The following is a 15,641-nucleotide window of genomic DNA, read 5'->3' as shown; positions in this document are numbered from 1 at the left end:
TTCTTATGCTGGTTTAAATCTCATCCTTTGAGAGACCAAGAGCTTCATCTGTTATTTTTCATTGTGTTCGTTTAGAAAGGAAGTGGTTGACACAAAATCTAGAAACTTCTCTCGTTTCATCTTCAGTTGTGGATCGTGTCGTTACATCTGATTTGTTCTTTTGAGTTTTGATATTTTACTTTTTAGCAAAGTGCAAACTGAGAACATGCGGTTGAATGTATCCTCTAAAGTATGTTGTACTGTTGCATCACTACCCAAGTGGCCGAACATCTCCCTTTTCTCACTGGTTCTTCTATTGGAAGGAAGAAGAAGAGAATTTGAGGTCCTCACCTTTTATAAGAACAGACGATGGATTTTACCACGGGCCGGGCTGGGCTGGGTGGAATCCAGGCTATTGGGCAGTGCAAATTTTGTGCGGACTAAAATACCAATTTTTTTATAGGAACAGACCATGGGCCTTTTAACACGGGATGGGCTGGGCTGGGCTGGGTGGAAGCCATTTTTGTGGATTAGACAAACTTCCCGGAATGTAGAAAAATAAACCGAATAAGTTTGTGGACCATACCACTATTTGCTGTCTACAATACCTCATGTCCTGATTGGTGGAGAGGCTGCCTAGGAAAACCGTTTACCTGTCCGAAAAAACTGTTTATTTGGTCCACAAAGTGTTTGGACCAATGAGAAGCTGCTGTTTGTGGAAAAGTGGACTTGTCCACAAATTTACCCTCAAAAATAAAATTGTTATTTATTGGGGCCGTTATCATTTGATTAAAAAATGATTAAATATACAAAAATAAATATTATCCCACACCTAGTGTCGTGGGCAAATATCGTCAAACCGATATTCCAGCCCAAATATCGTGAGTAATTAGAAAATATCAACATAACTGTCGATATTTCAGACACTAATTTGTATGTTGCAGGTTTAGGACGGAAAAAAGGAGAAAGAAGAAGAGAATGGACACGTGGCATTAAATGATTGGATGAAGCTATAATCGCAGCAATATATAAAGACTAGGAGGAGGAAGAAAGACATTCATTCGGATTATTCTAAGAAATATCTACAAAACCAAAGCAGAGAGAGAGAGAGAAAGGGAAAAATTTGTAACCACTATTATTACTATGCAATAAAACTCAACTTCAATTCAATTCGATCTTTGTTTCTGATTCTTGATTAGTTCTTGGGTGTTGATCTTTGATAAACTTCTTTGCAAACTACATTGGCGTTGTCCGTGTTTCAAGGATCAAGAAAGAACACTTTTTCTTGTTTTCTTTAGAGTTTCGAATCTACTGTTAAGGGGGTTGAAGGAGTTTCAATAGGATCAGTGAAGAATAGTGAATTTGTTTAGAGAGATATTTGGTTTCTTATCAAGATGCCTCCCAAACGAGCGACAACAAGTAAAACATTAATGGTTAATGAAGCAAGCACGTCTCAAGCAGCATCTAAGAATGCAGAGCGAAGAACGTACTAGACGATCAGTGAGTAGACTGGTGGAAGAAGTGGATGAGATACGAGAAGAAGAAGTGTCTTTGAAAGATTTGTTGAGAAGGATGGCTGAATTGGAAAAACAAAATCAGATGTTAATGGCTGAAAATAAAGCTGTGAGGGAAGAAAATGATAAGCGTGTTGAAGACGCTATGTATGATAAGGATGGCGAGGAGTCGAGCTCAGGTACCCCAGTGGTGAGAAAGAGTCACCTCGAGGAGGTGAGAAGAAGCCATCCTGAAGAAGTACAATCTGTAGCGAGAGCGACACCAAAGGTGGTGCAAGTTGAAGAAGTTAAGGCACCAATCACAAAGGAAATTGTGCAAGAAATGATGCAGAAGCAGTTTGGAGATCAGTTGCTGGAAAAGGTCTCAGCCTCGATACGAAAGCTGACAGATGATGTGAGTAGAAATCCATTGAAAAAGGAGATAGAGAGGGCCCCTTTACCTCCAAAGTTAAAGAATCCAAAATTCCATCAGTATGAAGGGGGCACTAATCCCATGGATCATCTTTTTAGTTATCGACATCAGTTCTCGATATATCAGGGTACCGAGAATTGGGATACTGTATTATGTCGATCGTTTTCTTCAAGCTTAATAGGCAAAGCACTAAAATGGTTTTACACAATTTCGGAGGGATCCATTTCATGCTTTCGTGAAATTGAAGAAAGGTTCCTCACCAATTACGGTCACCAGAGGGTGAAGCCAAAGCAGGTGTCAACCTTATTTCAATTAAAGCAAGCAAAGAAGGAATCATTGAAAGATTTCTTGGCAAGGTTCAAGGCCGAAACCCAGTCGGTAGAAAGGTTGGATGAATCAGAAATGACACCTGTCATAGCCTTCCAAGCAAGTGTAATACCAAGATCTTTTATGCACAAGTATCTGTTGAGAAAAGAGGTTAAAAATCTGCAAGAATTGTATGATAAAGCTGATAGAGATATCAGAGTCAAGGAAGGATTGAAGACAGCCACCACTCAAGCAGTGTTACAAGTCACTAATGCAGGGAGAAGAGATAAAGATAGTACTGATCGATATGAAAGTCGAGATTCCTCGAGGTCAGATAATAAAAGACCTCAGGAGCAGTACATAAACAGAGATAATCAGTCGCAACAAAGAAGAAAGTATGAGAGAACACTGAAGGAGGAATTGGATCCTAGTAATTTCATTGCTCTCAATTCCATGCCGGAAGATATATTGAGGAGGATAGCGAAAGAAGATTTCGTGATTTGGTTGAAATACACTGTCAGGGAGATGAAAGGCAAACCTTACTGTCAATTTCATAAGGTTGAGAACCATGAAACTAATAGGTGTTTACAACTGGTAAAAGTGATTGACAGGCTCATGAAAAAGGGGAAGTTGAGAGAATTTCGGGCTGATGTTAGACCTGAAGAAATGGCAACCATACGTGAGAAGCCACTGGGGGTAATAAACATGATTTACAAAGGAGAAATTCCCCAGAAAAAAATCCTTCGAGATAAGATAAGAAAGATATCGATGGTGAAAGAGGTGCTCGAGGTCAATGTCGAGCCAAGTTCGGTGAATCAGCAGTTGGTGTCGGCTAGCATTCCTGGCGTAATTATGTTCGTACCAGAGGACCTGTCCAAGGTAATGTTACCATATGACAATACTTCGTTAATCACTTTGCGTATTTCGGGATATGATGTACAGAAGATATTAGTGGACTACGGTAGTTCAGTTAATATTTTATTTTAGAGAGTCTTCAAAGGAATTGGTCTCGATGATTCTCATTTAAAACCACCGAAGTTTAGTTTATATGGTTTTAATGGAACTTCTGCCAAGCCCGCTGGAGAGATAAAATTGCCAGTTCGAGCTGGGCCTCAAACGGTGATGACGACATTCGTGGTCATCAAGCACCATTCTGATCACAATGCCATATTGGGAAGGAAGTGGATACACAAAATGCGGGCTGTGCCTAGTGTATTCTATCAAGTCATCCGATTCCCGACTGTATAATGGATTGCATGAAATTAGGGGCGATCAGTCCGAGTCAGAAAAATATAATTTTGTCACAGTAAAGGGAATGATGAAGGGGAAAAGCCAAGACACTGGGGGCGTCTTGGAAAACTCTAACTAGCAGTTACAGCAAGCTTTGCTTGTCGACACCAATATGCAGATACATGAGCAGGTAAAGTTCACTCAAGAGATGAAGCAACATGAAGAACCCCTCTGGAAAAGAAAGACCATAGAAACGGTGGAGAAAGTTAATATTAGTACAGGAGAAAGTGAGCGTCATACGTTAATTGGTACAGAGATGGAGGAAAACATAAGAAATGAGTTGATGGTCTTTTTGAAAGAGAATCAGGATGTTTTCACATGGTCGATGTTGGACCTCACCGGTATCAATCCAGATGTTTGTTCACACAAGCTGAATATGGAAGAAAATGTAATTCCGATGCATAAAAACATTGGAAGGTGAGACCAATGTATGAAGAAGTGGTGCAAGTTGAAATACAGAAGATGTTAAAAAATGGCATAATCAGAGAGGTGGAGCATTCTTAATGGGTAGCAAACATCGTGGTAGTACCTAAGAAAGATGGTAGAGTTCGAATTTGTGTCGACTTTACTGATGCAAATAAAAATTGTCTAAAGGATCATTATCCCATGCTTAGAATTGATGAGTTGGTTGATTGAACTGCTGGTTTTGAGTTGATCAATTTTTGTGATGGGTATTCGGGATTTTTTTAGATTCTAATGGCTATTGTGGACCAACTAAAAATGGCGTTCGTCGTTAATGGAGGGATATACTATTTTATCATAATGTCATTCGGGTTGAAGAATGCGGAGGAGCTACTTATCAAAGACTAATAGAGAAGATGTTTAAAAAACTTATCAAACGAATTGTCGAGGTCTATATAGATGATATGGTCATCAAATCTATGAAAGTTGTAGATCATGTAAAGGACGTCGACACCGTATTCAAAATATTGCGAGAGTTTAATATGAAGCTTAATCCTGAAAAATGTACCTTCGGGGTTAACTCTGGCAAACTTTTGGGGTACATCGTTACAAAGCGAGGTATCGATGCTAATCTTGATCAAATATGAGCGCTTCAGCAAATGCCATCACCTATAACTAGAAAGCAGATATAAAGGTTGACGAGGGAAGAATAGTTGCGCTCAATAGATTCATCTCTAGAACTTCGAATCGATGTAAGCAGCTTTTTAAGTTGCTTAAAAAGAATGTTAAATTCTGTTGGAATGAGGAATGTGAAGAAGCATTTTTTGAATTAAAGAAATATTTGCAAGAAATGCCAACACTTACAAAACCAGATGAGGGAGAAAGTTTGCTCTTTTATTTGGCTGTATCAGATTTTGCTATAAATTCTGTCCTCGTGAAAGTAGAAAATGGGTTGGAAAGGCCGGTATATTTTCAGAGCAAAACAATGCTCGAGGCGGAGACTCGGTACTCTATTATGGAGAAATATGTTTTGGCACTTTTATTTTTATCTCAGAGATTGAAGCCATATTTTCAAGTACATTCTGTGATAGTGATGACAAATCTACCATTAAAGCAAACTCTAGCAAAAACTGCTAAGTCAGGAAGGATGTCTAAATGGTCGGTACTAATAAACGAATTTGGAGTAGAGTATCGAAACCGAGTATCAAAGAAAAGTCAGGTATTGGCTGACTTCCTGGTAGATTTTCCATCTGAGGATGCTAGTTGGGGCATGGAAGAAGAGGAATTCTCAATGCTGCAAGAGGCTGAAGATGTTATCGATACAGATGATCCATGGGCGGGAACTAATGGTTGGAGATTATTTGTCGATGGATCATATGGAGGTAAGGGGTGTGGCATCGGAGTGATGCTGGTCACTCCTGAAAATCAAAGACTCAAAATGGCAATAAAATTGGGTTTCCATGCATCTAATAATGAGGCTGAGTATAAAGCTTTAATAGCTGGTCTCGAAATGGCTAAATCTCTCAGCATAAAAGAGTTGTCAATCTTCAGTGACTCGATGCTCATGGTCAACCAAATCAATGGAGAATATTCGGCAAAATATGAAAACATGGTGGATTATTTGAGCTTCATAAAGTCCAAATTGAGGGACTTTAATAAGATAAAGCCTCAGCATCTCAATAGAAATGAGAACAGGCATGCTGATGCCCTGACATATGTTGCAGCGATGCTGGAAAACACAGAAGGTCACACTCTACATATCGGAGTTCAACAGAGGCCAAGCATCAATATCGACGACTTAGAAATTATGGAGATTGATACACTGGGTGTATTGATGAACGAGTCTGGATTGAAAGGTGGGGTACTCATTGTTGTATCGACAGCTTCAACAGTAAGGGTAGCAGAGTCCACAACATCTTTTTCTAGATCAGGGGCAACAATGTCGGAAGGCATCTCGCTCTCGTCATTAGAATCAAGATTGTATTCAGTGATAACATCAGTAAGAAGATATGGTCTGAAACTCCTCATCGTTGTAACACAATATTTCATATGATTTTCAGCTACAACCAGATCAAGCTTAACTTTTTGAAGTTCTGCCTCAAGACCAGTTATCTTTGTTTCGAGATTAGCTGTTTTTGTTTTTTCTCATTCGAGGCTCGCTTCATTTTCAGCATAAGATTTCTTCAACTTCGAAAGAAACTCGGTATTCTCATCAATGAATTTCTTCATCTCGGCGTTCGCAGAATTGAGTTGGGAGCAAGTGGAAGCATGTTTTTTCTTTTCTTCTTCCAAATAATGTTGTATTCTTTCCTTATCTTGTTTCAGTTTGTCATTATCTTCCCAAAGAAGGTGGAAGGTACTCATATCATGCTTAAACTGGCCAACAGCGACAACTTTAGCCTGGAATCAAGATATGGTTAATGAGTACATTATATATAATGAGCAAACTGGGATAGGAGTACGATCAAAGCTATTTTCTTACCTTTTTGAGGGAGGAGCACAATATTTGAAAGCGTTTGGTTGTGCAAATTTCAACCATTGCTGATCTATCTCGAGGGAGAATAGTATTCATGACAATAGCTTCTCCGAGTCCAGGTGTCGGAGGATCAGAGAATAAAGAAGCGGATTTAATAACCTTTTGTTTGTTTCGAAGGACAAAATCAGCGATGAAAACTTTAGGATGAGAAGAGGAACCTGAAGCTGTGGATGGAACAGTGGGTTTGAAAGTGGCTGGTATAATTGATGATTTGGCAGGCACAGGGATAGCTGTCTCAGTTGTGGTAGTTTTTGTAGCCTTCGGTACCCTTGAGGTTGGTGGGGCTTTAGTGGAACCAGGTTCTTTTCTTTTCTTTTTGTGAAGACCGGTATCGACAGGTTCTTCTTGAGAAAAGGTAGGAGCCTGGGAGGAGCTACCATGTGTTGATTTTTGCAAAAACCTGTTCAGGTGTTTGGTTGATTTGTCTTGGACATAAGGAATGCGAGAGCCCATATCTGTGTACAATAAGCAGTAGTGATCAAACACATCTTGCAAAAGTGGATAATTATAGAAATCGGAAATCTCTTGTTTGATTTTGGGAAAAAAATCTACAATCATTTTAAAACCATTTAGCATATAATCAAAATAACATCGAGGATGTTAGTAGGCAATTTAGTGGAATCAAAAGTTTTTCTCAATACTTTTTTAGATGAACAAGGTTGTAAGGAACATGGATTAGTTTTGCATGGCATAACAGATTGGGGAGGTAAAGGATCTTGACCTCGAAGGACATTATTTTTTAGGAAATATAAAGGAGCAACATAATTATCGATATCTGAAAGATCAATATTCGATTTTGAATTGCCATATTTATCAGCACTAGTTCGAGTAGTTATTTCTTCATCAGTGCATCTTAGAAGATCCGATACTCTAGTAGATTCGCCACGACTGGGCGGTGTGGTCGGTTTTAATACTGAAACAAGGTCACAATTTTAGATCAATCAGATAATAGATCAGTGATAAAAGCTGGGTTCAAGAAAGGGGGTCTTGAGCAACATACCTCTAAGGTTAAAAACATGATGTGCCAGGGAAGGGACCGTGATTGGAGCAGCTGACTCCCATTGACTAGATACCATGATAGGATAGAGTGGCCATTTAAAATCACTATCTCGGTTTACTCTAATGATACCTTGTCGGTGGCTTCGTTTCTTGGGATAGAAATAACCACTAGGCTCCAATCGACCGTTCTTGTCTTTTTCGATACTTTCGACAAAGTTATAATGATTTATAATGTCGGTAAGCCAGATTTTTTGTGATCTCCGCACATCGGGTTCCAGATGAGAATTATAATTAATAGTTGCAAATATGTAATAGTCTACAAAAATTGCTAGTGCCTTGACCATGAGAGATAGTCAAGTAGTTTAATACCTCTCGATCAAGGTCAGTTAAGGGGAGTTGCAAACCAGCAGCTAGTTACCCCACAGTGATGATGATTGTTCGGGCATCGCCATTTTGGCATTTGGTCCCTTTCCTACATCCAGCATAGTGTTGGAGGGTGACCGTATCTGGTATTTGATATGCAGTTCTAATTATTTCTAGGTTGGGTCTTTTTGGAAAGTAAGCATTTAAACCACCGCTCCACATGTTGTTGTCATCCATTATGTCCCATTCTGACTTCGAGGTCACAGTCTCAAAAGGATGGCATGCTAAACCATCAGCAATATACGATGGGCGCCAGACGGGTTCATCGGTCTTAATATGTTGTGAGGGTGACGCTGAGGAAGAAGAGTTTATTTGAGTTGCAGACTCGTTGCCTTCATTTGACATAGTGGTATTACTAGAAACAATAAATTTTTTATTAGAATTATATCCCTTATCTGAGCTACTATCGATATACTCTGTATAATTGTATAATATATTATTTGTCAACATATCGAGTTTTCGAGATGACAGTGTCGGGTTTCGAGGTAAGGATGTGTGACTTAAAAGCATGCGTTCTTGACGTCGAAGCCAGGATTATTTCGAGAGGGTGCGCCTAAAGTTAACACAAGTTTTTTCCTAACCATACTGTCAAAAATTATAATTCAAAGTCTAATTAGTATAGAGATACACAGATAATATGTGAATACTCAAAGCCTAAACCCTAAGTATAGTAATTTAGAAAGAGAAACATGCGAAATTATTCAAGATATCTAAAGACAACGATAAAGTTTGGCCAGTATGACCATACACATAGGAAGGTTTTGTCAAGATGACCTTATTTGGGAAACAACATGTACTTTCTTAGTCTTTGAGCAGTTCCTAAACAATGATGTGTTTCCTTAAAACTGTGTATGGAATTTCAGAAATAAAGGAAGCAAGAAAGGAAGGTTTTTCAATCTACAATAGAATTCAAGATAAAGAAAGAGCTACAAAGGTTGGGTCGATTTTCAAGTATATAAGTGCTCTAGAGTTTCTAAATCAACGGATGGTTACTTAAACTGATGGTTATGCTACGGGTTTAGGAGGTGCTCTAGACTTTCTAAAGTGAGATTTGGGGGCAGTGAAGCATGCTCATTGTTTCGACCAAATATGATCAAAACACCAAGTGTTGATAAAAAGACGAAGAACGTAGAAAAGTAATTAGAGAAATGATGGTGATCGGGGGAATGATGAGACTGTACCTTGCGGTTGCCTACGTACCCAAATTATCAGTGAGATCAAGTCTCAAGAACGTAGTTCTGTATGAAAAATAGTTTGGTATTTATATAGGTAGAGTAGAGAATCATTGTAGCTCAAGTATTCTTGTAGCTTGAGTCATTGTGATAAAATATAATTCTCAATTGATAATTATCTCTTTGATAAGAAATGAATCTGGACATAAATCAATGTACATTAGTGGCAAGCCATGTGGCTAAGGTTCAACCTTAGACACATGAGTTAATGGGCTTGTACATTGATCCATGGTACTGCAAATTAGGGTTTTAGCCCTGTCGATTAAATGAATAAAGTGGAGATCCCTACCAATGGACGTTCGCCACGTAGGTGGGGGTCGAAACACTCATCATATATGAAGAGATCAACAATAGGGACAGTAGCTCATCAAACTGATAGTGTCTTTTGATTCATGCTTATGAAGATGAAGCATTAGTGTACTTGTACTATATGACTTGGTGACTGATTTTTTTTCTACTCGTGGTGTTGATGTGCCAGTTGCGTGTAGGAATACTAGAGAAAGCAAAATGTACTAATAGTTATTCAGAATACATCTTTTGGGGCAAGCAGCAGGGTTCACAGAAACAATAATAGGCTATCTTAGTGGTGCCTAGGACTGAAAGTGAGTGTCTTGTCGAGCTAAGGCTAGGACCTAGTAAATGACATGTTAAGAATGAAGGTTAATTGAATGAAAATTTGCTTATGATTGTGTATTAATAAAAAGATGGGAAATTACTATTACAACACAAAAAAAAAAGTCACAAATTTTTTTTGTATTTAGTGATTGTTTCCCATCATCTAGTGGGAAATTAATTGGACATCTAGATCTACACTAGTTCACCCCTAAAATTTACTTTCTCAAGGAAATCACCCAATTGACATGATTATTGTCTGCAACTAAAGTATCATCTTTTGGATAATTTGGGGAAGTACCGGGTACAATCAAATTTCATCTTTTGGATAACCTAAGATTAAACCTAAGATTACTACACGGGCTATAAAAGTGAATGCAAATGGTTCTTTTATGGCTGATAAATATGGTTTTGAGGTATGATCATAGATGACCAAGGGAGTGTCATGCTTAAGGCTATTGATGCAGGTCTTGCAGACTACATAATGTTAGATTCTAAAAGGTAGAAGTCAGTTCATATCATAAACAACGTCACCTCTCTTCCATGGTCATGTCAGAAGGACATAATATGTTTCGGCTATTAAAAGGAACTCTTGAGATTCCGCAGATTAAGGCAAGTTTCCAAAGAACCAAGAATATAATATTCATTTGGTTAAAAGAAACTGAAGTTAAATATATGCTACAAAGGATCTCCCATTGTCGTGAGTTATAAGATAACTACTCTGTCAGTAACTGCAAAAGGAAACTGAACACCTTTACCTCTTGAGAAATACATTGAGAGATCACCACAACTTGACTTGTTTTGCACAAAAGAGAATGAAACTAAGCATCTAGTATTTTGTTAGGAGTTCATTTCAAACCGATCATTATTCTTCTTCTTTTTTTAGCTTAGGGTTCCCATTTGATTAGTTGGGGGCACTTATCTACTGTATGTTTTCGGTGTGTTTGCAATTGCACACTTGGCCCATTCCATCCCACTATATTATATTGTCCAATATATTGAATAAGTATTTAATCATCCGTGAGCGGTTACAATGTTCAACATTGATGTGACACTTAAATTCTTTGGTAAGTTCAAGGTTGTAAGGAACAACCCACCGATTGTCAATTTCAACCGGATTTTGACGTACCACCATTGCAGTTCTTTTATTATCTTGCCTTCAATAAATTGCAAAACCTTTCTCATCAAATGTCGTTTCACTGTAGAAATCCTTCGAAAATTTCCTTGTACATTTGTTCTCTTTAATGTCCATACATGGAGAACCCTTTTTCTTCTCACCACACGGATAGAGGTTCACTGGCTTTGTCTGGCAATTCAGCTGATATCATCTTGTCTATATCCGAAACACTTTTAGCTTTATCTTCCGAATGTAAAAACAATAAAATGTGAGCATGTGGCAGTCCTCGTTTTTGAAATTCAATAACGTACAATACTGCACACAAAAAAGGAAAATTTATTTAGTAGCAGTCTTTAAATAATTATAAAGGTATATGATCTTATCAATAAGTAAGAAATATATCTTCCTATTAAGAAGTGAAATAGATGGATCACTCAGAAAATGAGACAAACCGTAAGCATCAATCTTAACAAACTGAATTTAAAAGGGTATTAAAGTACATTAACAAAGTAAATGACACCTGGACACAACACAAAACTGGGTAGTTTTCTGTTAATATTGGGGGTGGGAGAGAAAATTGCTTTGACTTTTTCAAAAATTCCACAAAACACCTCCTTTTTTCCACCCATCTCCTATTCATTACGTCTCTGGTTTCTAACATCACGGCCCCTGGTTTTCTTCTTCAACTTTGACTATATATTATCTTAGCCACAATGCACTGTTTTCCATAAAAAACACACAGCTCAACTGCTTCTAAATAGAGAAAAGTTTGAGTGCAGATCTATTGGACCATATATAGAAGAAAATCTGTAAGTGTTCTCCCCTATTTAAATATAGGATGTTTAAACACATAAATTTACATTTTACAGTTAATAGCAAACATGAATTCCACATTTATGAATAAATTATTGACTATTGTTTCACATTTTGCAGGTTTTTGCTCTACGTCAATTTATAGTCTTACTAGACATTATCTATTCTATATAAAAAAAAAAAAAAAAGGTATGTGATTATAACCTGCAATGACTCTGCCGAAATGATTTCCATAATGCAATCTTTTCATGATGCACTCCAACTTCATTTTGAATACTCGACACACAACATCAGGAACATCATTAGGCAATAGTCCAAGGTCTTTTTGTAGATAACTAAGAATTTCATTCCAATTTGGATTGCAAGTCACAATAATAAAAAGATCAGGTGGTCCTGCCCATCTACATATGGCAATATCATCTTGGTAAGTCTGTATCATGTATCTAGGGCCTCCTGTAAATGTTGATGGAAGGATCAAACGTTTACCAATTGATGCTGTTGTAGTATCACCTGTGTTTATTTTAAAACGGGTTATTGATACATTAAAACAAATCATAAGCTAATGGAAATAAAATTTAAAATTTAAATAATATTACTTATATACCTACGACCACTGCATCCATCACATTGATATATAAATCAGCCCTAATTTCTTCTTGGTGTATCTAATACCAATACATTCTTTGATCTTCTATACATGTATAACCATCAACAATGACTGTTTGACGTAAACGTCCACCTATCCAGAGTAATCAACTTTCTAGTGTCCTTCTTTGTAGTCTAAAAGCCCAATATTGTCTCATACTATCCGTATCTCTTTTATGATCATCTATATTAAAAACTCTTTCATTTTCCTCACTATTAGGAAATTTTCTATAAGGAATCCCAGGTCTATAACCATCTTCACCACGGGGAAACATTAAAGGATATTGCAAAGCCATGAATTTAGGATGCAATTCATTTATTCTCTCCAAACCTCCTCTAGTTTCAACAATTATGTACCTAAAATCATTAACATTAAATCGATCCCCTTCAATTAAAGCTGCAACTTCATTGCCAGTTGGCAGATTGTATTGTCTTCCATCACTCTGTCGAGAATTAATAAGTCTTAGGCGGACATCAATCATTTAATCTTCTTTAAATCTGTGTCTCTAGCCATCCTAAAAGACTGTACAACTTTATTGTGTTGATCAAACATTTTGATCAATCCATCAACAATTGCAGGATCAGGAAGTTCATTATATTCATTGAATATTTGTATCCTATTCTTCAATTCATTTTGAGTATCCTATACATATAACTAGGCAAATTGAGGAGACTTATTTTCGAATGGAAGAAGAGACCCAATTTTATGATGATTTTGCCCACTTATTTTGAAAACGCAAGGACCTCCTCCATCATTGATAGTTTTATCTATCTTCCTTCCTGCAGAAGTAAATTGAAACATGGAGTTGTATGTCTATATATATCTTCTAAATTTAGTAGATCTTATTCCTCCTTTCAAATCTAAGAGTTTATTAAGAAACTCAGGAGCCGCCTCAAATAGTGGAAGTTGAACTTTTCCTTCTCCACAACATATAGAGAATGTTAGAACATATGATTTTCCTTTGTTGTTTCTTTCTTCTTCCCAAAGAATTATTCCACAGTACATACACTCTTCAGTTGGTGGTCCAAAGTTATGAACTCCTAAAATATAAAAATTAGTAGTGAATTTGGCAAACATTCTGAATAAAATATCAAAATTGAAGAAGAAAACACATACTATCACTGTTAGTATACTTGCTTAGATTACGATGTTTTTTTTTTTGCTTTTGCAAACGTTTATTCCTTTCACTGATATTTGTGATTTGAGATATTGAAGTCATTATACGATGCATAGCATCTGTAAGATTCAAAGTACCTATTTAGCCTGTGTAATAAAACATATCAAATTTCAAAAACTTTAATTAATCCTCAACCGAATATAAAATACAATTTTACCTTTATTTGAACGCAAGTTGTGTTCCTTGGATGCCAACAAACGATTACATTTCTTTAAAGCCAATAAACGACTTCAATTAAGGCGAGCTATTTTAGCAGTCTATTCCTTTGTAGATTCAACATTGACTATTTGAGCATTATACCAAAAAAAGGTCAACTTTAGCCATTTCTTGTGGAAAGGATATTAAAATTGTTGTGTCATTATAAAATCAGTAAGTTCATACCAGTACTATTGGTTAAATGATTACTTTGTTGCTCATTTAATTCCTGTGTGTGTATCAATTCCTCTGTAATATAGGCATAAAGAAAAATATAGATATCAATTACTTACACCTATACAATATCTTAAAATCAAATGAGAGTATAAAACAGTATTTTTTTATTTTGCAAGTTACATACCAGTGTGACTTTGATATTTCATTAGCTGTGGATGTTTTCTTCTATGCTCTTTTAGCACTTTTTCTCTATGGTTGCTCTTTGTATTTGCAGACATCATAATTCTTCTATGACGCATAAGGTTAGAACCTTCAATATATTTGCATAAGGTTAGACCCTTCAATATATTATTTTGTTAGAATATTTATCAAGTGTGTAAAATAAAAATTAACACTTCGTACCATTATTCTTTTTCAGTGCAAGAATACATCGTCTATTGTACCGAGCAATTCTGGAGGTATATATTTTTTCGTCATCCATAAGGTAAACCTGAACAACTTTTCCTCTCTTTGGCTAAAGCTTTAACTCCTCTTATAGCTGCTGCTCTTATTCACTGCAGCTGATAATGATTTAGAAATTGTCTTCTTGGGCAGCACTTACTTGACTGTATCACCAACCTTTGGGGCGTATAGGGAGTGCATTTGCAGCGGAGTTGGGAAAATGCAGGTTTTGGAGCAAACTGATCGATACATTGAGAGTTCTTGGTACTGACCCAGTGGATTACCTTGTGACGCCGAGAGTGATTGCTTGTTGTGTTGCTTTGCCGATTTTGACGCTGATTTGTTTCACGTTTGGGTTGGCTTCGGTGCCTTTCTTGGCGATGGGGTTTATGGTGTTAGTATAAATATTATAATCGAAGCCTTAGGATATAATCGGTGTTATGATTAAGTTGCGGATGTTTGGGGAATTATTTCTATTGTCACCGTGGCAGGGGTGTTACAACTCTTGGAGGTGCTAAGGGTTGGGGGAGTTTACTACTTTCGCAGTTTGTTTACCGTAAGATATGTGACACTGAAGAGGATCTTGAGCGACAGAAAAAACAGTTTGCTTACAGCTTTTGTTAGTGTTGTGTTACCTTTAGACTTTTAATTGTATAAGATTTGTAATTGTGTAAGAACTGAGTTAGCTTTAGAGTTTTAATTGTATAAGACTTCTTAAATTTATCCTTGGACATTTGAGTTGAATTTCTATGCAAGTAAGATAACGCTATTTAATTTGTGTGTTTTGGATAGTAAAAAAGGTTATCTAAATAAGATCGTTTCCAATTTCATTCATATAGAACAAAAATACAACAAGAAATCTATGATAAACCATTTCATTCAGTATCGTGACATAAAAGATAAACAAAAATAACACAATGATCCCAAAACTTATCGTGACATAAAATACGCTCGTTGACAGCAAAAATACACCATTATGCAACAGATAATCAAGCTGACCTAAGTATTTTCGCACAGAGACCTCATTAAAGCTAATAGCCTAATCCCAAATCCTATTTCACTTATTCAATGATCTCACCTAATCCCAAATCCTGTTTTACTTGATGAAAGAGCTAACATAAATAGATCATATATAATAGGAAACAACAACTGATGGTTGCTGGGCTATCTGCTGCATAGCGGGGACAACTGGTGCATTGTGACTTCCATATGACAACTAAGGCTTCCTAGCTGAAGGAATAGCAAGTGTATGCATTTGTGATATTGATTGGTAGTGAGTTGAAGCATTGATCTAAATTGGAACTCACCATAAGAAGATGGTGCAAATTAGATGAGTCTAATGACAATAAATAAAAGATTATAATTCATCC

The 15,641-nt window shown here is 36.8% G+C and overlaps 1 protein-coding gene across 1 annotated transcript; it reads left to right on the top strand.

Moving 5' to 3' along the window:
• Positions 1-4,753: 4,753 nt before the first annotated feature.
• On the top strand, positions 4,754-5,956 carry LOC147480232 (uncharacterized). The gene has a single exon (XM_086578591.1). It carries the CDS (start codon positions 4,754-4,756, stop codon positions 5,954-5,956), a length of 1,203 nt encoding a protein of 400 aa, XP_086434717.1.
• Positions 5,957-15,641: the final 9,685 nt, after the last annotated feature.

This window comes from Coptis chinensis, chromosome 8 (genome assembly GCF_015680905.1).
Source record: "Coptis chinensis isolate HL-2020 chromosome 8, ASM1568090v1, whole genome shotgun sequence".
Classification (NCBI taxonomy): Eukaryota; Viridiplantae; Streptophyta; class Magnoliopsida; order Ranunculales; family Ranunculaceae; genus Coptis; species Coptis chinensis.
The sequence above is the reverse complement of the archived record's forward strand: the minus strand, read 5'-3'. Positions and strand labels throughout refer to the sequence as shown.